We start from the raw sequence: 27,101 nt of genomic DNA on the forward strand, positions 1-27,101 counted from the left end.
GTGGAGCGGACTGCTGGACTGACCATCGAATGATCAGAGCCAAATTTCAGATGGAAGTCCGCCCCCAACTGAAGAAAACACCACCAAACAAGAGACTCAACTGTGAAGCACTCAAATCCAAGCACTCTGTAGACCAACTCAGAGCACAGCTTGCAGAAAATGTGTCTGCAATCCCTGATACCCACCTGTACCCTGACATCGACACCTGCTGGAACTCCCTAAGAACTGCCATCCATCAGGCAGCAGAGGAATCCCTCGGGTACACCAGGCGTAAACATCAGGACTGGTTTGACAACAGTGCACCGGATATCCATAAACTTCTCCAGGCAAAACACAAAGCTCATGCTGCTTACCTGGCCAACCCACAATCCATCACACTAAAGACTCGACTCTCCTCCATAAGAGCCGGAGTCCAGCGTACCCTCAGAGCCATGGAAAATGACTGGTGGATCAAGAAAGCCAGTGAGATCTAACTCTATGCTGACACCAACAATTCCCATGGATTGTATGATGCCATCAAATCCATATATGGTCCACAGAGAAAAAACATAACCCCAGTCAGATCGGCAGACGGAGTCACCCTCTATAAGGACACACCCCAGATCCTAAATAGATGGGCTGAACATTTCAACACTCTCCTTAACTCCGAAAATCCCTCTGACCAGGACATTTTCACCAATTTCCCAACCACTCCCCCTGTCGTCCACCTGGACTCCCCGCCAACCTTTGCATGGTCCGAAAAGCCATCAAGGGCCTAAAAAACAATAAAAGCCCAGGCCTTGACGGTATCCCAGCTGAAGTGCTAAAGCTTGGTGGCTATCTCCTCACCCGCCGGCTTCACCAATTGATTGACTCCATCTGGTCCTCTGAAGCCATCCCCCAGGAATGGAAAGATGCTGTTATAATAACCATTTTTAAGAGAAAAGGTGACAAAGCTGACTGTGGAAACAGCAGAGGAATTTCCCTGCTCTCGGTTGCTGGGAAAGTTCTTGCCCGGGTCATGCTCTTTCGCTTAGTTACTCACATCTCTGAGATTCAGAAGAGATCGCAGTACTACTGACATGATCTTTATAGCTTGGCAGGTACACCAGGATCTGTACATCGCCTTCATCAACCTGTCCAAGGCTTTTGACACCATAAACCGGAATCTCCTTTGGGACTTACTGGGAAAGCTGGGGATTCCGCCGAAGTTCCTCAACATCCTGAGACAACTACATGATGGAATGCGAGCCTGTGTCCGCATTGGAGGCCAGCAGTCCCCCTCTTTTAATGTGAAAGTCGGGGTCAAGCAGGAATGTGTCCTAGCCCCTGATGGCATCCGGTGCCTCCAGGCCTTCACTAAAATTACAAAACAACAGATCCTAGAACTTCAGTATGCTGACGATTGTGGTCTCCTTGCCCACACGCCAGACTCTCTACAACGTGCACTTAACGTGGTTTCATCCACGTACAGTGTCCTAGGACTCAAGGTGAACATTTCAAAAACACAGATCATTGCGCAACACTCTACCCACAAGTCAGAAGTGCCTGTCTTCAACATTGATGGCCAGCAGCTCACCATCGTTCCACATTTCACCTACCTCGGAAGCGTCCTGTCCCCCACATGTAACATCGATAATGACATCTAGGTCCGTGTTGGGTTAGCGTCTGCTGCCTTCGGTAGGCTCAAAACCAGGGTCTTCCTGAACAGAACCCTGACTGTTTCCACCAAAGCAGCCGTTTACAAAGCAGTTTATCTGTCCACACAGCTATACGGCTCAGAAGCCTGGACCCCTTACCAAAGGCACGTCAGAATCCTGGAGAGATACCACATCTGCTGCCTGCAACAGATTCTGGGTCTGCCCTGGGAGGACAGGGTCCCACATGTGGATATTTATGACGGGACCCAAACACCCAGCATCCAAGTGTTCCTTGCGCAAAGACATCTGCGCTGGGTGGGGCATGTAATCCGCATGCCCGCCCAGAGGCTCCCCCGACAGATCCTCTACGGCCAACTCCAGGAAGGCTGTAGGTCTCCTGGGGGTCAGCGGAAACGCTACAAGGACCACATAAAAACTCTCTTGTAGCGCTGTGCTATCCAGCCTTCCGCACTGGAAGTCTTGGCTGCTGATCACCACACCTGGCGCGACTGCAGTCACGCCGGCATTGCTCATCTCCAGGAGCAGACCACTGAGAGGAGAAAACATCAACGTATACAGCGACATCAGCGCGCTGCAGGGGCTCCCCTCTCAAGCGTGGACTACATCTGCCCCACATGTGGCAAACAATGCGGGTCGCACATTGGCCTGCACAGCCACATGCAATGGCATATACGAAACCCCCCTCAATAACCCATTACTGGAGCAATGTCATCATCGTAACCGATGGACAACCATAAGCAAGTTTGTGTGTGTGTGTGTGTGTGTGTGTGTGTGTGTGTGTGTGTGTGTGTGTGTGTGTGTGTGTGTGTGTGTGTGTGTGTGTGTGTGTGTGTGTGTGTGTGTGTGTGTGTGTGTGTGTGTGTGTGTGTGCACGTGTGTAGTGTGAAGAATTGGGCACCGTGCAATATTAAGACGTAGCAACAATCTGATTGCAGACGTGCGTTGTGTATCTCATTTTAAAGTACCGCACAAAGTGTAAAAAGAAGTTTAGCATCGATATATATATATATATATATATATATATATATATATATATATATATATATATATATATATATATATATATATATATTACAGTAATGACATGATACGCTTTTTGCCTATTCCCAGCTGAGCACAGGCCACTTACTACTGGAAATATTGATTGGTATTTGGATGGATTCCACATCACAGAGTACGGCTGCCTCTGCACTTAATAATTAATATTCCACGTGTGTCTGTTGCAACATTAACTTTCCTGCAGTGAGAGAGAGAAACCACGTAAAGTTTTCTTTGTTTTCTTTCAGCTGCGATCATCAGAGACGCTCACCAAGTCCATCTCTCTACCACGAAGTGTATATTGGCAACATATCACACGACAAAACAGTGTGGGAGATCTTTACACTTATCAAGGTATACTTTGTCATTATCACTATGTTGGCTCCTCTTGTTCTTTTGTTTTCTTCTTTTTTTTCTTCTTTTAAAGTATTGCAAGGACATTTAAACTCCACTTTATCTTGTAATCAAGCTTATATAAAAAGAAAATGCTCTTGCAAAAAATTAAAACTATTTAAATGCTCATCTTTGTCAGAATTGACACTTTTTTTGCAGATAGAATATACTTCGGAACTAAATAAAAATAATTAATATGTATATTTATCAGGACATACACCTAATTTGTAATTTTACAAACTTTTTTTCTTGCACTAAATAATTAAATGATGATTTAAAAAATCCTCTATTCACATCTTTTTTAGATCCCTAATAATTTTTAAAATGTTCCTGTGCAAATAAATACATTTAAATTAGATCAAATTCACCTGTTCTCCCCCCCCCCTTTTTTTGTAAAATATCTTGAGTTATAATGAAAAACGCTGTATAAAATTGATGTATTATCAGAATGTACACCTAGATTTAGTTTACAAAATGTTTCTCGCAAAAAAAAATTGTTTAAAATATTTTTATCATATTCCTAAATGTATTTAAAAAATACTTATTGTGCAAATACATCAAACTAAATTAAATATAACAAAAATACACATATCTCAGGATTCACACGTAAATATAATCTTTTTTTTTGTGCACAACCAACAAATCATATATCCAAGTCTTAATCAGATCCTTTAATTAAATGACAAATACGTTTTTCCCGCTAATAAATCAAATTATAAAAACATGATACACATCTTCATTAAAATTCACCAAAATTTTAATCTAGAATCACACCCATCTTATTAAAAATACAATAAAATATAGAATGCACATTTGTCAAAACCGCTTTTTCAATTTTCAGTTTCAATGTTTCAAAGAATACATGTTTGTTTTTAAATCCTGGATTTACATCTTTGTGAACAGTTTTTTAATGTTCTTTGAGCACAAATAATTCCCCGATAAATATTTTTATCAACATTAATACTTAAAAAAAAAAAAATCTTCCACAACAAATTTAAATAAAAAATCTGACTTTTACATCTTCAAGTTCACAATTAAATTTGATTTTAATTCATCATTTAGACATGAGACTATGACGGGTATAACAGCAGAGGAACAATCTGATTGGAGACGTTGATGGCGTTGATCATTTTTTAGGTGATATTCAGTACATTCATGACGAGTGGTAAGCATCACCTCCATCTCTTTGGTGTCTTGGGACAGAAACATTTGTTTTGTGGCGCTCCGCCGCACACATGATGAATAACCAATCAGCACAGCCAATTTGCTGAGTCATCCCCCGATTGCTTTTAAATACACCGCAGGCCTGCAGGAGTAATTAAGGTGCCACACTTGTTTATTCCTCAGCCTGACTCCTCCTGCTCCTTTCAAGGCTCCATTTTACTTCAATGTTGCTGGACACTAAAACTTTCAACAACCCCCAAAAAGGAAAATATTTTTTGTGCGTATCCTTGTTTTTGTTTTTTTACTGTTTATGGAGCATTTTTCCATTTCTCTACACGTGTCCAGCATTGAAATGGAGCTCTTAGTTTGATCAGTGATGTGATAGAAGGAGATTTTACAGAAAGGAAGCAGCTCTCAAAGGAGTGCGGCTTGATAAGACTTATCTGCAACAGGCGACATAGATCATCTTTGGATGTAACATCCTTCTCTTTCACTTTCTCTTTTCAATGGGAGGACAGCAAATGTGGAGGAAAAAATTAAAATAATTTTTGAATATTATTTATTATTAAAGCACAATGTTTCAATAAGTTTTGAAATATTAAGGTAACTTTTGGCAATCAATTATGATCCAATAAAAATATTTAAAAACAAAAATGTAATTAATGATTAATGAAAATCATATTTAATAATCTGTAATTAATAATATTTATGTATCAGCATTCCCTTTGTTTCTAAAAATGCCAAATTCATGTTTCTGAATGGAGTTGTGAAAAAGGCACATTAATAAATAATGAAAAAACGTTTATCCGCCTTTAAATAATAATTTAGAAAAATCAAAATCCATGCATTATTGATTCAAGAATTCTTGCAATTAAAATTATTTTAAATTTAAAAATGATTTACATTTTTTCTCACCTTGTAAAATAGAAAACAATTAGCAAAAACAATGTTGATTTTCAGGTAAATACAGGTGTTTTAAACGAAATAGACTTTTTGCAAATAATACAAAATTAAATAATTTTGTATACACATTTTTATATTACTATATTTTAATGCTATTCATGCATAATAATGCAAAAAATGTAAGTCTTTACTTAAAAACTGAAATTTATATTTAAAAAACACTCTTCTTGAAAAATACAATTATTCAAAAATGTGTGTCAGTTTATATATATAAACTACCGTTCAAAAGTTTGGGGTCACCCAAACAATTTTGTGGAATAGCCTTCATTTCTAAGAACACGAATAGACTGTCGAGTTTCAGATGAAAGTTCTCTTTTTCTGGCCATTTTGAGCGTTTAATTGACCCCACAAATGTGATGCTCCAGAAACTCAATCTGCTCAAAGGAAGGTCAGTTGTGTAGCTTCTGTAACGAGCTAAACTGTTTTCAGATGTGTGAACATGAGTGCACAAGGGTTTTCTAATCATCAATTAGCCTTCTGAGACAATGAGCAAACACATTGTACCATTAGAACACTGGAGTGATAGTTGCTGGAAATGGGCCTCTATACACCTATGTAGATATTGCACCAAAAACCCGACATTTGCAGCTAGAATAGTCATTTACCACATTAGCAATGTATAGAGTGTATTTCTTTAAAGTTAAGACTAGTTTAAAGTTATCTTCATTGAAAAGTGCAGTGCTTTTCCTTCAAAAATAAGGACATTTCAATGTGACCCCAAACTTTTGAACGGTAGTATATATATATATATATATATATATATATATATATATATATATATATATATATATATATATATATATATATATATAAATATATATATATATATATATATATATATATATATAAATATATATATATATATATATAAATATATATATATATATATATATATATATATATATATATATATATATATATATATATATATATATATATATATATATATATATGTGTTTATCTATATGTATGTATATATACAGTGATGGGCAAGCTACTTGGAAAATGTAGTAAGCTAAGCTGCAAGTTACTTTCAATTAAATGTAGCTAAGCTACAGGTTAGCCGATTGTAGCTGAGATAGGCTCCAGCGACCCCGAAGGGAATAAGCGGTAGAAAATGGATGGATGGATGGATAAGTTAGAGGGGAAGTTATCCCCGGAGAATTGTAGCAAGCTACAGGGCAAAAGTAGCTTGCTACATTTAATGGCATTTCTATGTGCCCTCATGTTTATGTTAATGGTACTGAGAGTGTACAAATGGACCCAATAAAGCTCCATTACTATTAACTATTTGTCATTTAACTGTGGACACCCAACAACTACCTTTAGGGGTCCCCGAACCCTACTATATGTATTTATTTTAGTTTGCCTTTTCTTTTCCCCAACTACTGTAAAAAACAAAACAAAAAAAACACCATCTATCTATATCTTGACACACACAAAAAAGTCTCGTGTTGTTTGGGAACAGGTGGTAATGGTTATGTGCAGTAAAACTTTTCATGAACTCAACTCATCTTAATGTGTTTTCCTAAATTTCGACAACAACAATAAACATCGACGTCCCATTGGGGTTGTGAGTTTTTCCTTGCCCTTATGTGGGCTCTGTACCGCAGATGTCGTTGTGGCTTGTGCAGCCCTTTGAGACACTTGTGATTTAGGGCTATACAAATAAACATTGATTGATTGATAAATTTGTGTTCCACGTCTTCAACAAAGAGAGCAGTTATTATTTTGGTTTACAGAGTAAACAACTAAAAACTAAGGTTTTGGGCATTGTTTTCTCTAAACGCATACATCTGTCTAAAAATGGTCAAGGACATGCATTATTTTGGTTTCCTGCACATTATGTTCATCACTAAAATAAAAATCTAATCAACGGGAGATAATTCCTCTGCCATTTTCAAGTATGTTTCTTTTTCTTTTTGAGTCGTCACCTTGAAGCGTCCCTCTGTCTCTGACTCCCTCGTCATCATGTGACATGAGTGTGTGATGTGACTGTTATGATTTTTTAGTTTTGATGACCTGCCTTATCTTTCCTCTGATTGGCCAGTCCGTAATGTTTCACCCTAACCGTAGCCAATTGTGACTCATCATACAAATTGGGGTGGTAGCGGGGGTGTATATTGTAGCGTCCCGCAAGAGTTAGTGCTACAAGGGATTCTGGGTATTTGTGCTGTTGTGTTTATGTTGTGTTACGGTGCGGATGTTCTCCCGAAATGTGTTTGTCATTCTTGTTTGGTGTGGGTTCACAGTGTGGCGCGTATTTGTAACAGTGTTAAAGTTGTTTATACGGTCACCCTCAGTGTAACCTGTATGGCTGTTGATCAAGTATGCCTTGCAATCACTTGTGTGCGTGTAGAAGCCGCACATGTTATGTGACGGCCCTTCTTAGAGTTATAAATGACATCCGTCTAAACACAGACTCTGGCAAAACTTCAGTATTAATGCTATTGGACCTCAGTGCTGCATTTGACACTGTCGACCACTCAATACTTTTGGACAGGTTGGAAAACTGGGTAGGGATCTCAGGCACAGTTTTAAGCTGGTTCAAGTCATATCTACAAGATAGGAACTATTTTGTTTCCATTGGTGACTTTGTATCAGAACCAACCAACGTAACATGTGGAGTCCCCCAAGGTTCAATCTTAAATATTGATATTTAACATCTATATGCTCCCTCTTGGACAAATCATGCAAAATAATAACATCGACCATCATTGCTATGCCGATGACACCCAAATCTATGTAGCGCTATCACCAAATGACTATCGCCCCATAGATCTTCTGTGCCAGTGCATTGAGCAAGTCAAACACTGGATGTGCCGAATTTTTCTACAACTAAATGAAGATAAAACTGAGATAATTGTATTTGGTGCTAAAAAAGAAAGGTTTAAAGTCATCCAACACCTTCAATCACTGTCCCTGAAATCATCCAGTGCTGCACAGATGTTTCTGGATTCTGAGTCATGGGGAAGGCAAAAGAATTGTCAAAGGATCTGCGAGAAAAGGTAATTGAACTGCATAAAACAGGAAAAGGGTATAAAAAGATATCCAAGGAATTGAAAATGCCAATCAGCAGTGTTCAAACGCTGATTAAGAAGTGCAAAATGAGGGATTCAGATAGACCAGCAAAGATTTCAGCCACAACTGCCAGGAAAATTGTTCGAGATGCAAATAAAAATCTACAAATAACTTCAGCTGAAATACAGGACTCTCTGAAAAATTGTGGTGTGGCTGTTTGAAGATGCACAATAAGGAGGCACTTGAAGAAAAATGGGCTGCATGGTCATATATATATATATAAATATATATATATATATATATATATATATATATATATATATATATATATATATATATATATATATATATATATATATATATATATATATATATATATATATATATATATATATATATATATATATATATATATATATATATATATATATATATATATATATATATATATATATATATATATATATATATATATATATATATATATATATATATATATATATATATATATATATATATATATATATATATATATATATATATATATATATATTTATATATATACAAACCCCGTTTCCATATGAGCTCTTAGATGAGCTCAGCCCCAGCGAAGCCGACGGCGTTTCTGGGTGTTGTTGATAAACGGTTTTCGCCTTGCATAGGAGAGTTTTAACTTGCGCTTACAGATGTAGCGACCAACTGTAGTTACTGACAGTGGGTTTCTGAAGTGTTCCTGAGCCCATGTGGTGATATCCTTTACACACTAATGTCGCTTGTTAAAGCTGTACAGCCTGAGGGATCGAAGGTCACGGCCTTAGCTGCTTACGTGCAGTGATGTTTCCAGATTCTCTGAACCCTTTGATGATATTACGGACCATAGATGGTGAAATCCCTAAATTCCTTGCAATAGCTGGTTGAGAAAGGTTTTTCTTAAACTGTTCAACAATTTGCTCACGCATTTTTTGACAAAGTAGTGACCCTCGCCCCATCCTTGTTTGTGAATGACTGAGCATTTCATGGAATCTACTTTTATACCCAATCATGGCACCCACCTGTTCCCAATTTGCCTGTTCACCTGTGGGATGTTCCAAAAAAGTGTTTGATTGAGCATTCCTCAACTTTATCAGTATTTATTGCCACCTTTCCCAACTTCTTTGTCACGTCTTGCTGGCATCAAATTCTAAAGTTAATGATTATTTGCAAAGAAAAAAAAAAAAAGTTTATCAGTAGCATATTCAACTGAATATGGGTTGAAAATGATTTGCAAATCATTGTATTCCGTTTATATTTACATCTAACACAATTTCCCAACTCATATGGAAACGGGGTTTGTATATATATATATATATATATATATATATATATATATATATATATATATATATATATATATATATATATATATATATATATATATATATATATATAATACATGTGTATATCCATCCATCCATCCATCTTCTACTGCTTGTCCCTCTCGGGGTCGCGGGGATTGCTTGAGCCTGTCCCAGCTGCATTTGGGTGGTAGGCGGGGTACAAGTCGCCACCTCATCGCAGGGCCAACACAGATAGACAGACAACATTCACACTCACATTCACACACTAGGACCAATTTGTTGTTGCCAATCAACCTATCATATATATATATATATATATATATATATATATATATATATATATATATATATATATATATATATATATATATATATATATGTGTGTATATATATATATATATATATATATATATATATATATATATATATATATATATATATATGTATATATATATGTATATGTATATATATATATATATATATATATATATATATATATATATATATATATATATATATATATATATATGCAGTGTTGGGACTAACGCGTTACTTTGTAACGCGTTACTGTAACGCCTTTAGTTTCGGCGGTAACTAGTAATCTAACGCGTTATTTTTTATATTCAGTAACTCAGTTACCGTTACTACATGATGCGTTACTGCGTTATTTTACGTTATTTTTTATGTAGTATCGGCTAGAAACAGAAGATCTGAGTGTGTTTTATTGCAGCGCTGCGGTGTCGTCCTTCTGAATCTCTTGTGTCACAGGGAGGAGGCGCGCTGGGTGTGTGTCTGAGTGTGGGAAGGAGGGAGGGAGGGAGGGGAGGGGTGCACGCAGCAGCATTCGTGAGGGAGGGGCGGAGACAGAGAGAGCGAGAGAGTTGTTAACGCGCATGCGTCGCCAGGCTCAGCTTTTTATCGATAGATTTATCAGATTACATTTTTTATTATCTTTAGCAGGGGTGTCAAATGTGTGCCCACAGCTAATGTTTTAAAAGCCCACAGCACATTTTAAAAATACTATTAAAATAAACAAAAACATAACAAAAGTGAAATAAAAAAGCTTAAAGGTGAAATGCAATTTAGAAAGAGTTGCAATGTTGACTAATAAAACAAAGCTGTTTTTTTTCTTTCAAACTGTCATTGCTCAAAACATAATATTGAATCAAAATCAATGTTATTATGAATTATAGTACACACACTGTGTCAATTCTCTTATATACTCTTTCATTCTAGACTTCTAGAGTGTTTGATTATCACATCACTCTAAATGTATAGAATATAAAGTTCACAAACATAAAGAGGGATCCTAGTGGGCCAGGCCAATCTTTCCTTATCTCTAAACTAAAACTGGGGAAATGTGTAGAGTGTTCTGGGCTTCAGACATGATTTTATTTCAGAATTCCTTGAGAGAAAAAACGCCTGGTTAGGCTTTGTTATGTAAAAGTAAAGTTAAAGTACTTATTTGGTTTACAGCTATGTTGTTATTATGCTGTTTGTTACTTATGTAGGTTATGTTAGGGGACGGCGTGGTGAAGTTGGTAGAGTGGCTGTGCCAGCAATCGGAGGGTTGCTGGTTACTGGGGTTCAATCCCCACCTTCTACCATCCTAGTCACGTCTGTTGTGTCCTTGGCCAAGACACTTCACCCTTGCTCCTGATGGGTGCTGGTAGCGCCTTGCATGGCAGCTCCCTCCATCAGTGTGTGAATGTGTATGTGAATGGGTGAATGTGGAAATACTGTCAAAAGCGCTTTGAGTACCTTGAAGGTAGAAAAGCGCTATACAAGTATAACCCATTTATCATTTATTTATTTATCATTATGTTGCAGCTATTTAAAATAGTTTTGTCAATTTGTTCTGGCCTGAAATAAGTTGGCCCTTTGAAACATATCCTTGTCTTTGTGTGTTGTATGTAGACCACATTGTTTGTGTGTTGTATGTAGAGCACATTGTTTGTGTGTTGTATGTAGACCACATTGTTTGTGTGTTGTATGTAGACCACATTGTTTGTGTGTTGTATGTAGACCACATTGTTTGTGTGTTGTATGTAGACCACATTGTTTGTGTGTTGTATGTAGACCACATTGTTTGTGTGTTGTATGTAGACCACATTGTTTGTGTGTTGTATGTAGACCACATTGCTTAGCAGAGTTCAGTGATGCAAATGCATGTCAAGTTGATCAACACATTGTATTATCCTCCAGTGCAATAACAGTACTGAAATGAAGGCTAAAAGGGCATTAATGGAGCTTTAAAAAAAAGAAAAAGAAAAAAATAAGTAACTAAATAGTTACTTTTCACAGTAACGCATTACTTTTTGGTGTAAGTAACTGAGTTACTTTTGAAATAAAGTAACTAGTAATTGTAACTAGTTACTGGTTTTCAGTAACTAACCCAACACTGTATATATGTATATATATATATATATATATATATATGTATATATATATATATATATATATGTATATACATGTATATATATATATATATGTATATGTATATATATATATATATGTATATGTATGTATATGTATATATATATATGTATATGTATATATATATATATATATATGTATACTGGGACAGGCTCAAGCAATCCCCGCGACCCCGAGAGGGACAAGCAGTAGAAGATGGATGGATGGATCTTGCAAAAATAATCCTGCATCTGTGTTTTTATCACGATTCACACTTAAATAAATTATAACAATTCTAGCAAAATATAATATAAAAGTGCTCTGACTCACAGGTCAAATACTTGTACGGAAACATTATCACACATTTAACGTAGACAAATGTTCCCCACATTTATAAACAATTATTATACAAGTTAAAGTATATATAAGTGGAACGACATCATTCATCCTTGTGCTTACACTGGTTGCTAGGAAACAGCATCTGATATATTTTTATTCCTCCCAGGAAGCAGCATGGAGATGACGTTCATCCCAAGAGCGCAGACCTTCCCCAGCTTCCTCTCCCATCAGCCTGAGATGGAAGAGCATGAGAAGCAGCAGCAGGAGGATGGAGGAGGGGGGAGGAGGCACCAGGAAGAGGCGCCATCGCCCTGTAGTGGCCGAGTGGCCACTTGCAGCCTGAGGCCACTTCAATGACAGTTGGTTAGACTTTGGACACTTTTGAGCACTACTGTAGACCGAATGTAGAACTATGTATAGTCACACGTGTATTATAAGATGTCATTTATGGAGTTCATTCATGATCGTGTCCACTTTGTTTTGTATGTTGTGTGACAGCAGAAGTAGCGTTTTATAACAAGTGTGGTTTTCAAACGCTTTTATGTTAAAGCCAACATTTACAACTAATTTATTTCACATTAAGAAGCTGTCATAGGTCATTAGTCTTTTTTAAATAGTTACTGTTCATTTATGATTTCATACTGTTGGGTGTTTTTGTTTGTGGTTGTAGTGGTATAAAAAACAGCTGTGTAATATTTTGGATGTACTTTAGAGAGGGAAATGTTGAAGAAGTCAACTTGCATCAATTAGGATGTATTGTAAAAATACTTGGATTAAGTTACAGAAATATTTGAAAATAGGCATTTTATTTGATTAGAATTCCAATAAAATACAATACAAAAAGTTTCAAGCAGGCTAAAGATTAATATAACTAAAGTCAATTAATTAAAAAAAGTTTTTTGTTTTTTATTAGTCCATTCTTTGTGAAATAAAAAGTGCCTTTCGACCCACTGCAATCTTTTGTTTTAATGTATTGTCTACTGTGCACACACCTGCTAGAAATGTACAAGCACTTACGTCTTCTAATGCGTCACTTAATTTCATTTAGCCGTCACATTTGTCTGATTTACCTTGATAGCACTTTGTTTCACCTCGTGTAAATACTGTCTTTTGATGATTGAGGTAATAAACTTGAGTGTTGTCATGTGTCACTTTTATTTCATGTGTCACTTGTATTTCAGTTAAAAGTTAAACTTCCAGAAAGTTTTCCTTAATAAAAGTATTGTTGCTCACACACACGAGAGAGGGAGGGTGAAGAATTACAAAGATGGCTGCCGAGTTCATCACTGCGCTTTACTTGCATGTGGTCTCAATAGACTTGTGTGCATGTCAGCTCTCTCGCCCACCAGCGCCGCCATCTCTCTGGAGACACACGCACCTTGGTTTCAAATGAGATTAAATAAAAGATGACAAATTAAAGTTGTGTTAGCATCACCCACATTAAAGGCTATTAAATGCCTGAACAGATCTGGCAGATCTTTATCTTAAGGGGTGTTTTGTATTTAATACAGAACAATGATGCCTTACTTGTGTGTGAGATGGGTGGAGCTTATCCCTCACCTCCTCTGTCCTGCTCTTCTTCCTGTTTAGTAAAGCACACAACTTACAATATAAACACATTCAGGACAGCTGGCTTCAGGTACAACGCTCCATGGTTCGAATCCAGGTGAGGGAAGGCAGTCACATGTCAAGGTGAGGGGGTGAGCAGGTCAGAGAAGGTAAAGGGGAGGAGACAAAATTGCACAAGTTTGCACACCTGAGAGAGAAACTTGTTTGCTGGCTAAGAAAGGCCCTGCCTGGATGCCAACATGCAGCCTACAACTGACATAGACACTGGAGTACCTGGAACTGGACAACAGGATCTTAAGGCCCTCGTCATCAGACAACAATCACCACCACAGGCCATTAAAGTACCAGTAGAGTGGATAGTTGACTTTAGATGCATGATTGTGTTTCATTATTATACCCTCTAAAAACATCCAGAAACCACAAACAATACCACATTTACATGTCGTCACCTGGAAAGTAACCAATTTTGTTGTAAGTGCCAACGCAGACGGACTATTTTAGCGGCGCATTGATAGCAGTGAGCTAATGCTATCTACGCTGCTATTGTTGACACACTATAAGCCGGCGGCTGCTTGTGCTTTGTCTTAAACTTGCTAAAAGTAAACTTGAGATTATAATTCATGCAGCTCTCACATGGTAGTAGAAAAATGTGGCCATGGACTGACAGGCTGGTCGACTTTGACATCCCCCTAGACCGGGAAAAAGGCGTAGTTGCACGGCATAGTTTTTTTTAACCCTTCAAGAGGGTTTCGATCGATTCTTCATCTAAACGGGACTATGTGAACGTCCCAACGGTCAGGGTCCCAGCGAGAGTGGAAATTGTATAGTAAGTGTTTTATTATGGTTAATTTGGATGTTTAGCACTTAGCAATGCTGCTGATGCTATAGTGTCAGGATAAAGCTATATCTGTTTAGCACACTTATTGCTAACCCTCTTTGTGTTTGGGCTCAAAAATATAAGGTTCTGATTCATATTTTTTCCCAAAATAATCATTGTTGGCTCTCTCAAAGCCTGCTTGATTAGTATTGTTGTTGATGGGGAAGGGATCTGTGGTCCCCACCAATATGTCACAGATCACGTGACTGGCTTCCTCTTTAACTCAAAATGGCTCGGGAATCTCCGTGACAGTTTTATGATTTTGATCATATCTAGTTATTCGCAAAATGTTGAATTCTTTTGGTGTCATAAATCAAATGTATAGGATAATAGCTTCAACATAGAAGCATTTTGTTTTTCCACTCAACGAGTACTTCAACACCTATAGATACAAATGAACTGATATCAAGACAAGAAAAGTCCTTGCATACCGCATGGAGGAGGTCCAGCATCCTGAAGCTTTGCACAAAGTGTGAGGACTAGTGAGTGGAACAGGAACACTGACACTTTGGGCAACAGAAGCCCAGTAAGGAGCCATGAAAAGGATATCCCTGCATGGCATGTACTACCAACACATTTCAGAAGGACAGCAAGAAAACATGCCAGACAGGAATAAATACAAAACCCAAAACCAGAGAAGTTGGCATGTTGTGTAAATCGTAAATAAAAACAGAATACAATGATTTGCAAATCATTTTCAACTTATATTCAATTGAATAGACTGCAAAGACAAGATATTTAATGTTCGAACTGAGAAACTTAAAGGCCTACTGAAATGAATTTTTTTTATTTAAACGGGGATAGCAGATCTATTCTATGTGTCATACTTGATCATTTCGCAATATTGCCATATTTTTGCTGAAAGGATTTAGTAGAGAACAACGACGATAAAGATCGCAACTTTTGGTATCTGACAAAATAAAAGCCTTGCCCCTACCGGAAGTAGCGTGACAAGTCAGTTGAACATTTCCGCAAAGTTCCCTATTGTTTACAATGATGGCGGCCAGAAGTGAGAGCGATTCGTACCGAGAAAGCGACGATTTCCCCATTAATTTGAGCGAGGATGAAAGATTTGTGGATGAGGAAAGTGCAAGTGAAGGACTAGTGGGGAGTGGAAGCGATTCAGATAGGGAAGATGCTGTGAGAGGCGGGTGGTACCTGATATTCAGCTGGGAATGACTACAACAGTAAATAAACACAAGACATATATATACTCTATTAGCCACAACACAACCAGGCTTATATTTAATATGCCACAAATTAATTCCGCATAAAAAAAACACCTAGGTGTTTGTTATGCTAGCTCCTAGCTCCCATCCATATAACCCGCCAATACAATTCAAACACCTGCACAACACACACAATTACTCAGCCCAAGGACTGTTCACCTAACCCAAGGTTCATAAAGCTTATATGTTTACCCAAAGTTACGTACGTAACACGCACGTACGGGCAAGCGATCAAATGTTTGGAAGCGCAGCTGCATACTCACGGTAGCACGTCTGCGTCTGGGTATCCAAATCAAAGTAATCCTGGTAAGACTCTGTGTTGTCCCAGTTCTCTACAGGCGTCTGTGTATCGAAGTCAAAGTCCTCCTGGTAAGAGTCTCTGTTGTCCGAGTTCTTCGATCTTGACTGCATCTTTCGGGAATGTAAACAATGAAACACCGGCTGTGTTGTGTTGCTGACTTCCCTCGCAAAATACTCCGCTTCGCACTGACAACTTTCTTCTTTGCTTGCTCAGCTTCTTTCTCCATAATGCAATGAACAAATTGCAACAGATTCACCAACACAGATGTCCAGAATACTGTGGAATAATGAGATGAAAACAGAGCTATTTTGTATTGGCTTCAATGGGGTACCGATACTTCTGGCTACGTCACGCGCATACGTCATCATACATAGACGTTTTCAACCGGAAGTTTAGTGGGAAATTTAAAATTGCACTTTATAAGTTAACCCGGCCGTATTGGCATGTGTTGCAATGTTAAGATTTCATCATTGATATATAAACTATCAGACTGCGTGGTCGGTAGTAGTGGGTTTCAGTAGGCCTTTAATTCAAATAATCATTAACTTAGAATTTATTGGCAGTAACACATTGCAAAAAAGTTGTCACAGGGGCATTTTACCACTGTGTTAAATGGTCTTTCCTTTTAACAACACTCAGTGAATGTGTGGAAACTGAGGAGATACATTTTTGAAGCTTTTCAGGTGGAATTCTTTCCCATTCTTGCTTGATGTACAGCTTAAGTTGTTCAACAGTCCGGGGTCTTCGTTGTCGTATTTTATGTTTCATAATGCGCCACACATTTTCAATAGGAGACAGGTCTGGACTACAGGTAGGCCAGTCTAGTACCCGCACTCTTTTACTACGAAGCCACACTTTTGTAACACGGGCAGAATGTGGCTTGGCATTGTCTTGCTGAAATAAGCAGGGGCGTCCATGAAAATGACATTGCTTGGTTGGCAACATATGTTGCTCCAAAACCTGTACGTACCTTTCAGCATTAATGGCGCCTTCACAGATGTGTAAGTTATCCATGCCTTGGGCACCAATACACCCCCATACCATCACAGATGCTGGCTTTTCAACTTTGCGCCTATAACAGTCCGGATGGTTCTTTTCCTCTTTGGTCTGGAGGACACAACGTCCAAAGTTTCCAAAAACAATTTGAAAGGTGGACTCGTCAGACCACAGAACACTTTTCCACTTTGCATCAGTAAATCTTAGATGAGCTCGCAAAGCCGGCGGCGTTTCTGGGTGTTGTTGATGAATGGCTTTGGCTTTGCATAGTAGAGTTTTAACTTGCACTTACAGATGTAGCAACGAACTGTAGTTACTGACAGTGGTTTTCTGAAGTGTTCCTGAGCCCATGTGGTGATATCCTTTACACACTGATGTCGTTTTTGGTGCAGCCTGAGGGATCTAAGGTCACGGGCATTCAATGTTGGTTTTCAGCCTTGCCACTTATGTGCAGTGATTTCTCCAGATTCTCTGAACCTTTTGATGATATTACGCACCGTAGATGGTGAAATCCCTAAATTCCTTGAAATAGCTCGTTGAGAAATGTTGTTCTTAAACTGTTGGACAATTTACTCAGGCATTTGTTCACAAAGAGGTGAACCTCGCCCCATCCTTGTTTGGGAATGACTGAGTATTTCATGGAAGCTGCTTTTATACCCAATCATGGCACCCACCTGTTCCCAATTAGCCTGTTCACCTGTAGGATGTTCCAAATAAGTGTTTAATGAGCATTCCTCAACTTTCTCAGTCTTTTTTGCCACTTGTGCCAACTTTTTTGAAACATGTTGCAGGCATCAAATTCCAAATGAGCTAAAATTTGCAAAAAGTAACAAAGTTTACCAGTTCGAACGTTAAGTATCTTGTCTTTGCAGTCTATTCAATTGAATATAGGTTGAAAAGGATTTGCAAATCATTGTATTCTGTTTGTATTTACAATTTACACAACGTGCCAACTTCACTGGTTTTGGGTTTTGTAATCCTAGCAGCACAAGATCAATTTAAGTCGGGGTCTACCACATCAGACAGGACCAAAGAAAGAAGCCCTAGAGCAGGGGTGTCAAACGTACGACGAACAGGTTTAATCCGGCCCGCAGTCCGCAAGATGGGTTTCCTAAGAATAAAAATGAGCTGCAAATTTTTATTAAAGGAACCACAGTTCTAAATGTGTCCACTGGATGTCGCATTAGCAATTATGTTAGGCAAGCGAACAAGCCAAGCAAGTATGCCAAGCAAGAGGTACACAGTAAAGCGTGGTTGCAACTCCTTGCCCACGACATAAATGGATCATAAAACCTGTCATTTTACATCTTCTGCTTCGAACACATCAAAAAAGGGAATAGTGGACGCATAGTGGAATTCAACCCTCTTGAATAGTTTCTCTCTCAGTGTGTTGAGTTAGCACAGGATTAATATGTGGAAATGACAAATGAGAGATGTTATTATTAATTTGTTCAATCCCTGATAAGCTGTGACTTAAAGTTTGATGGCTTCGTAGATACACTGAGAAAACATCTAAATTAATTGTCATTTGTTGACTTTTTGAAACTGCACACATTTTTTCCTCAGAATTTTCAACTAACTTGAAGTGTTTTGTCAAGGGGATTATTTTAATTATGTATATTTTCCGAATGTACTTGTTCTTTTTTGGCCCAAGTAATACGAAGAAAACAATCTGAAGTTGTCCTTAAGTTATCGTGTCATGATTTTACCAGTTCGGCCCACTTGGGAATACATTTTCCTCCATGCGGCCCCTGAGTTAAAATGGGTTTGACACCTCTGATCTAGAGAGCGCAGCACATCCCAGCAGGGTGGAAGATGCTAGCGGGCAGAGGTTACCAAATATGGACTGGAGGTCCCAGAATCGTAGACATAAACAAATGGCGGTCAAGAACACCCGGATCCAGACAGACACAGTGATGGTGATAAATATATCGATCTCGACTGATACAGCAGCAACATCTGGAAAAAGATGGGTGTTGCTGCAAGCGTGAAGGTAAGAATGCTGCTAGTAGTGAAAGAATAGAATTGTGTTCTTGCTTTAACTGACCTCAAGACCTTCAAAATCAACATTTTGGGAAAAAAACTTGACATTAAGGACGCCTACCTGCGCCTCAGCAGGATGATGATCAGGATCGTCAGCAGGATGAGTCCAGCAGTCGCTGTCCCCAAGTAAACAAACATCATGTACACGGACAGGCTGAAGCCACCTGGTGATGACATCAGTGTGAGAGGACACCAATGAATATGACGTAGGGTTGTAAAAAAAAAATCTATTTTTGAATGACTCGCAATTCTTATTTGTAACGATTCTTAAACGATTAATAAATAAAAAATACAAATAAAATGTATATATATTTTTTTGGTATTTTTATTTTGTATCTTTCTTGTCTCGCCACTCAGGAAAATCATCCAGTTGATGTAGACGCCCATATCTGCTGTACAGATTTACTTTAGAAAAGAGAAGTGTTGGATACTTCTCTAGTTGCTTTATTTGTATTTGACTTTATTAAATGTTTGGGTAGCATTTTGAAAAAAAAAAAACAGTTTTCTTTTAAGTAACAAACACTTATCACAGCTGGAGGAATGTAGTTAATAATAGAACTGGCACCCAGTGTTAAGTTAAAGTCCCAACGATAGTCACACACACACACACACTAGATGTGGTGAAATCATCCTCTACATTTGACCCATGCCCGTGTTCAGGGGAGGGGAGCAGTGAGCAGCAGCGGTGGCCGCGCTCGGGATTCATTTTGGTGATTTAACCCCCAATTCCAACCCTTGATGATGAGTGCCAAGCAGGGAGGCAATGGGTCCCATTTTTATAATCTTTAGTATGACTCGGCCGGGTTTGAACTCACGACCTTCCGGTCTCAGGGCGGACACTCTAACCACAAGGTCACTGAGCAGGTCCAGGTTATTAAAAAAAGTATTGATTTTGAATCGACACTTGGTTGCAATAATGAATCGATTCTGAATCGAATCATTACCCACATGAATCAAATCAAATCATGTGGTGCCCAAAGATTCACAGCCCTAGTATTTAGTGAGTTGTTTACCAGTAGCAGGCACTGTGACCATGACCGTGCTGGTCTTCAGGCCAGCCTCCGTGCTGAAGCTACAGCGGTAGAAGCCGCCGTCTTCTTGCGCCACGGCCGTCAGGTGCAGACTGACGTCCAGGCTGTCCTCGCAGCTGACGTGACCGCGCTCACTGTAGTCTTCGCTCAGCGTGCCGCCCTCCACGCGCTTGCATATGCCGACGATCGCCCACGGGTGACCCAACGCCATGTGCTCCACCACCGACTGCAGAACGGTGCCGTTGTGCCCATGGCTGCACTCAATGGTCAGGTTGTTGCTAGGCGTCGCCGTCAGGTGAGAGTCGGCCTCCATGACCGCAGCGTTTTCTTCTGCTTCGTCTGCGGGCGGTTCGTCTATGTGGGGGCAGGAAGTTAAATGTCAGTGAAAAAACAACAATGGGAGTGAAAAGGTTACCTAAGTCCTCCACTTGGATGATTCGGTTCCAGGGGCCTTGTGGGAACGTCTGGAGAGAGCAGCGATAAACTCCGATGTCCTGGTGGGTGACGTTTCTCATGGTTATACTTCCGTCCATCGGCGTGGTCCTCAAGAACTCGATACGGTTCCGATAATGATAAGTAGTAGCTACTCCGTACTCGGGGTGGAAAACAGCGATGGAGTTCGGGTCTGGGTCTTTGGTCCAAGACACCATAGTGAGGTTGGCATCCCACGGACACAAGCAGTCGAGTAGCATCCCTTCCTGGAGGTGGATGGTGATCGTCTCTTTGTCCTGGACAGCACCTGGACACGCCCCTTTATTGGGGTTTGGAAACCATCGTCATGAGTGACACAACACTTTGAGAGATTTTTGTAAACCACCACAGAAATCTACCAAATAAGGGAGATCATAGACATAGAACCACACACGGTTTGGCTACTCAGTGGAATACAGCGGTTGTCATTGGTTCTGAAATGACGTGTTCAAGCACACTGCAAATTTCTGAGTCTTCAGTCTTCAAGTTTGATCAAAAAGGTGAGAGACGATGGAATTCAAGAAAGAAGTACGGCGGTAGCCTCTGTTACAATAGGACTTTAATGTAAAGGTTCCTAGTTAACACAATTTGCAGGGGGGCACGGTTTAAGGGAGACACATTACAGAAAGTGTGTGTCATAATTGTACTGGTGGGGCTTTCTAACCAGATGAAAAAAATGTGAATACTGGAAGCAACAATAAAGAGTAGGGGTGTCCCGATACGATACATAATCACCACAAATCATACAAACCCCGTTTCCATATGAGTTGGGAAATTGTGTTAGATGTAAATATAAACTGAATACAATGATTTGCAAATCATTTTCAACCCATATTCAGTTGAATATGCTACAAAGACAACATATTTGATGTTCAAACTGATAAACATTTTTTTTTTGTTGCAAATAATCATTAACTTTAGAATTTGATGCCAGCAACACGTGACAAAGAAGTTGGGAAAGGTGGCAATAAATACTGATTAAGTTGAGGAATGCTCATCAAACACTTATTTGGAACATCCCACAGGTGAACAGGCAAATTGGGAACAGGTGGGTGCCATGATTGGGTATAAAAGTAGATTCCATGAAATGCTCAGTCATTCACAAACAAGGATGGGGCGAGGGTCACCACTTTGTCAACAAATGCGTGAGCAAATTGTTGAACAGTTTAAGAAAAATCTTTCTCAGCCAGCTATTGCAAGGAATTTAGGGATTTCACCATCTACTGTCAGTAATATCATCAAAGGGTTCAGAGATACTGGAGAAATCACTGCACGTAAGCAGCTATGCCCGTGACTTTCGATCCCTCAGGCTGTACAGCATCAACAAGTGACATCAGTGTGTAAAAGATATCACCACATGGGCTCAGGGACACTTCAGAAACCCACTGTCAGTAACTACAGTTGGTCGCTACATCTGTAAGTGCAAGTTAAAACTCTCCTATGCAAGGCGAAAACCGTTTATCAACAACACCCAGAAACTCTGTCGACTTTGCTGGGCCTGATCTCATCTAAAATGGACTGATACAAAGTGGAAAAGTGTTCTGTGGTCTGACGAGTCCACATTTCAAATTGTTTTTGGAAACTGTGGACGTCGCGTCCTCCGGACCAAAGAGGAAAAGAACCATCCGGATTGTTATAGGCGCAAAGTTGAAAAGCCAGCATCTGTGATGGTATGGGGGTGTATTAGTGCCCAAGACATGGGTAACTTACACATCTGTGAAGGCGGCATTAATGCTGAAAGGTACATACAGGTTTTGGAGCAACATATGTTGCCATCCAAGCAACGTTACCATGGACGCCCCTGCTTATTTCAGCAAGACAATGCCAAGCCACGTGTTACATCAACGTGGCTTCATAGTAAAAGAGTGCGGGTACTAGACTTGCCTGCCTGTAGTCCAGACCTGTCTCCCATTGAAAATGTGTGGCACATTATGAAGCCTAAAATACCACAAAGGAGACCCCGGACTGTTGAACAACTTAAGCTGTACATCAAGCAAGAATGGGAAAGAATTCCACCTGAGAAGCTTAAAAAATGTGTCTTCTCAGTTCCCAAACGTTTACTGAGTGTTGTTAAAAGGAAAGGCCATGTAACACAGTGGTGAACATGCCCTTTCCCAACTACTTTGGCACGTGTTGCAGCCATGAAATTTTAAGTTAATTATTATTTGCAAAAAAAAAATAAAGTTTATCAGTTTGAACATCAAATATCTTGTCTTTGTAGTGCATTCAATTGAATATGGGTTGAAAAGGATTTGCAAATTATTGTATTCCGTTTATATTTACATCTAACACAATTTCCCAACTCATATGGAAACGGGGTTTGTACATACCATAAATTCCGTACAATAAGCTGCTACTTTTTTTCTGCGCTTTGCACCCTGCAGCTTATAAAACGGTGCGGCTAATTAAAGGACAGCCATAATTCAAAAAGTAAAATAAAACAAGCAAATACTATGGCACCATCTTTTGGACGAGTTCGCTCCCAGCAGGTGCTGCAGTGTCCTTCCAATTAGTGCTTTCAAATCGAAAGTAGAGTGCCATTCAGTCTTCAAATCGTCCATTGCGTTCTACTCATATATATTCTTAATTCATCACTCCAGCAATGTTTGAAAGTTCTACAATATAACTAATATAATTCATACTTACTAAAACCATCCCATGTGTGATGTCTGTAGGATTTTTTTCATGCATATTTGTACGTGCTATCTTAATGTGTTGAAGCTATCGTTAGCATTACAAAATATGCTAAAACATTTACGAGTGTTTGTTAGCATTATCAACTTACAATAAATAGTATTCTTTATGTTATATATTTTAGTTTTGTAAATTCACCAAAACAGCACCGTGGAGGTATTGAGTCTGTTTAGCTAATTGGAAAGGTAGCTTTCGCAGCTAGCGGGTCCATGACGATGACTTCTGTTTTTTTTTTTTATCAGCCATTTTACTGCCGTGTTACAAACATCATTTGGAAAAAAATAACATTTACAAAATATTTCTGTGTAAATAACTAATTTCACAACGTATATATCTGCGGCTTATAGTCCGGTGCAGCTAATATATGGAAAATATTTTGTATTCTAAATTTTTGTGGGTGCGGCTTGTATACAAGTTTGATTGATTGAAACTTTTATTAGTAGATTGCACATGTACAGTACATATTCCGTACAATTGACCACTAAATGGTAACACCCGAATAAGTTTTTCAACTTGTTTAAGTCGGGGTCCACGTTAATCAATTCATGGTACAAATATATGCTATCAGCATAATACAGTCATCATACAAGTTAATCATCAGAGTATATACATTGAATTATTTACAATCCGGTGGGTGGGATGTGGAGGTGGGTTGGGGGTTAGGTTAGATTGCTATCAGCATATTTCAGTCATCATACAAGTTTATCATCTGAGAAATTAACATAGAATAGAAGAAGAATAGAATAGAATAGAGTAGAATAGACTTTATTGTCATTATATTTGCATATAACGAGATTAAGGACTCCAATTTAAGGTGTGGTAGTGGGAACAAATATGGGGCAAAAATAAATTACAGAAGAGGTAATAAAGAAAAAAAAAAGAAAACATTGAAATAAACTGACTACTATCCAATACAAATAATAAGCAATCCTGTACAATATACAAAACACTGTAGAAATACAAAATACTGTACAATATACAGAACAGGACAAGAGTACCGGAGTAGTAAATAACAATCAGTGTCGGACGTATTGCACTCGAAGGGTAATATTGCACAGTAGGGTATTAGGGTAGGATATTGAATTTGTAACAGTGTAGGTCTCAATTCGTAGAATATGTACAGCGAGCAGTGAACATAGTGAGCTCAGAAAGCATAAGAACAAGTATATACATTTGATTATTTACAATCCGAGGATGTGGTAGGGGGAGGGGGTTAGGCTAGGGTTGTAGCTGCCTGGAGGTTTTCTTTTAGTGCGGTTTTGAAGGAGGATAGAGATGCACTTTCTTTTACACCTGTTGGGAGTGCATTCCATATTGATGTGCTATAGAAGGAGAATGAGTTAAGACCTTTGTTAGATCGGAATCTGGGTTTGAGGAGTTTCCCCTGGTGTTGTAGTTATGGCGGTCATTTACGTTCCGGAAGTAGTTTGACATGTACTTCGGTATCAGGGAGGTGTAGCGAATTTTATAGACTATAGGTGCGCTCTATAGTTCGGAAAATACGGTACTTTTATAGTTTAGTAGCGTGGAATCTTAGTAAAAGGCTTGATCGAGTGAAATGAGTCAATCGGAGAACAATTGTAGGTATGAAAAACCCTAACCTGTTTATCATGAACCATCTGGAATGGACATATGCTGTCTTTAAGTTGAAGGGAAGGGATTTTTTATTTATTATTTTGGCCACTATAATTCATTAGGTTGAGTTCACAATGCAGTAGGTTGAATGACGCGGACACGTTTGTTACTGGATATTTTCTAACACATTCTACCTTGGAGGTTTTGTGTATGTAAGTACTGTGCAACTTTAATTATTTGATACTTGTTTATATTGACAAATGTGCTGTTTCAATATTGTTAAATGAAGGACACTTATTACCTATGTTTTTAGCTTGTGTGCTATTGTGCGCTTAGCTGTTGTGTAGCTGCTGGCTCCTGGTCACCTATAGCCTTCACTAAAATACAAGAAAAGATCAACCTTGTGTGCTTACTAGGAGGACATTTAAAACTTGAAACTTTTTTACATGAGACAGCCCCTTGCGGGTTTTTACAGCTACAGCACTCATTTCTCCCTGCAGATAGCACCATCGAATTGGTTTTGATGTAAGATACTGTAGATACTGTGAAAAAAACAAATTTACATCCATCCATCCATTTCCTACCGTGTGTCCCTCTTGGGGTCGCGAGAGGGCTGCGCTCGGGCGGAAGGCAGGGTACACAATCAACCGTATTTTTAGTTAATTAAAAGGGGATTACCTTTTACATATACTTGTATGACATTTGTGAATGTTAAAATGTTACTAAAGCAGCCAACAAAGAGTGACTATGAAACTAATAATTTACTTTACATGTATTATTGGGGTGATTGGAGGTCAGCCAGGTCGACTTTGAGGGTTCTACTGTAATTAAGGGGTGAATTTCTGCCGCCTACAGTACAATGTACACAATAATCCTACATATTGGACTGTCAAACGTACTTTCGATGTAGTACATCATTTAAGATAAAAGCACATAAATAATATCACATTCAAATCAATTAGATATAGACAGAATAACAACACGTTTGCAGCTTACCTTTAAGAGAAGCGAGAAGGAAAAGTACCATGAAGTACCAGCGCTCCTTTTGTACGACATCCATCTTGGCCCGGCGAAGAAGAATGAAAGCAGCATTGATGAGACCAGAGTGGAACAACACCACGAGCTGCAACTTCCTGCTCGCTCTCGGGTCACCGAGACACAGCACACTCTTCATATTAGCTCACTGCTAGCTCAGTGTACACAAACACACACGCATACACACATAAAGGCAGTTTATCAATTGAGGCAGGAAGATGTCGCATGCATGCTAAACCAACTACTTTTTTTTTTCCAATTAAATTGATTGGTTTGATTGATTGTGATTCTTCCTAACAAACAAAGCAAACATGATAAGGCAAAAACTGTGCAACAGAAATGAAAAAGATACGTACCAAGATAAATGGATCTTTGCTGGTTTCTCCTAAGTCAGGTGTGTCTGAAATGTTTCCACCGAGGGCAACACACACATATCAAAACTGAAACATTTTGTACTCTAAATGTGCTAAACCCCAATGCAATGTAGGTCAATTGTGTATATGTGCACAGTGTATATGGGTGTTAACATGGTGTTTTGGTAGCATTATTTATCAATGCATTGTGCAAACGTATGTATATAGTTTATTATTCATTGCTCATTTTTTAGTTTTTCATTGTGGTTTACTTTTGTTGCTCTATGTAAAAATGGCGCGGCTGAAGTGGCAAGTGGTTGCATCGGCTCTGTACTCTTATATGTCCTTCTAGTGTTCTTCAATGTTTCACTCATGCACTGCAACCACATAATTTCCCCATTGTGGGATAAAAAAAGTCTATCCAACCCTATCCATATCTGTGCTATTGCCATGACGACCACACAAACCTATGGTACCACTTTGTGTTGCGTGTGGTATGTGTGTTGTTGTTTTTTTAACTGACAAGGCCACTTTAACCTTGAACCTCATTGTTCTTGAAATAGCCTGAAACCAACATTTTTTGACTATTTTTACAGTTTTCACAGTACATTTTGGTG

General features: G+C 38.6%; 3 protein-coding genes across 3 annotated transcripts in view; 1 reads left to right on the forward strand and 2 right to left on the reverse strand.

Annotated features, from left to right (window-relative positions):
• The window catches only part of dok6 (docking protein 6), a 176,499-nt gene extending 163,045 nt beyond the window's left edge, over positions 1 to 13,454 (forward strand). The window contains exons 7-8 of the mRNA XM_062021084.1: positions 2,927 to 3,032; positions 12,477 to 13,454. Of these exons, the coding sequence (XP_061877068.1) occupies positions 2,927 to 3,032; positions 12,477 to 12,667 (297 nt within the window). The 3' untranslated portion in view covers positions 12,668 to 13,454. The remainder of the gene's footprint in view (positions 1 to 2,926; positions 3,033 to 12,476) is intronic.
• A 4-nt stretch (positions 13,455 to 13,458) lies between these two features.
• On the reverse strand, positions 13,459 to 21,005 carry cd226 (CD226 molecule). The gene is made up of 6 exons (XM_062021086.1): positions 20,951 to 21,005; positions 20,772 to 20,850; positions 20,339 to 20,710; positions 19,387 to 19,489; positions 13,838 to 13,892; positions 13,459 to 13,688 (listed from the first exon to the last, which is right to left on the reverse strand). The coding sequence occupies exons 3-6, from the start codon at positions 20,667 to 20,669 to the stop codon at positions 13,620 to 13,622; spliced, it is 558 nt and encodes a 185-aa protein (XP_061877070.1). The 5' UTR covers positions 20,670 to 20,710; positions 20,772 to 20,850; positions 20,951 to 21,005; the 3' UTR covers positions 13,459 to 13,619.
• A 5,260-nt stretch (positions 21,006 to 26,265) lies between these two features.
• Positions 26,266 to 27,101, reverse strand: part of rttn (rotatin) — a 127,606-nt gene continuing 126,770 nt past the window's right edge. Inside the window, exon 49 of the mRNA XM_062021083.1 lies at positions 26,266 to 26,531. Within this exon, the coding sequence (XP_061877067.1) occupies positions 26,425 to 26,531 (107 nt within the window). The 3' untranslated portion in view covers positions 26,266 to 26,424. The remainder of the gene's footprint in view (positions 26,532 to 27,101) is intronic.

This window comes from Entelurus aequoreus, linkage group LG15, assembly GCF_033978785.1.
Source record: "Entelurus aequoreus isolate RoL-2023_Sb linkage group LG15, RoL_Eaeq_v1.1, whole genome shotgun sequence".
Lineage (NCBI taxonomy): Eukaryota > Metazoa > Chordata > Actinopteri > Syngnathiformes > Syngnathidae > Entelurus > Entelurus aequoreus.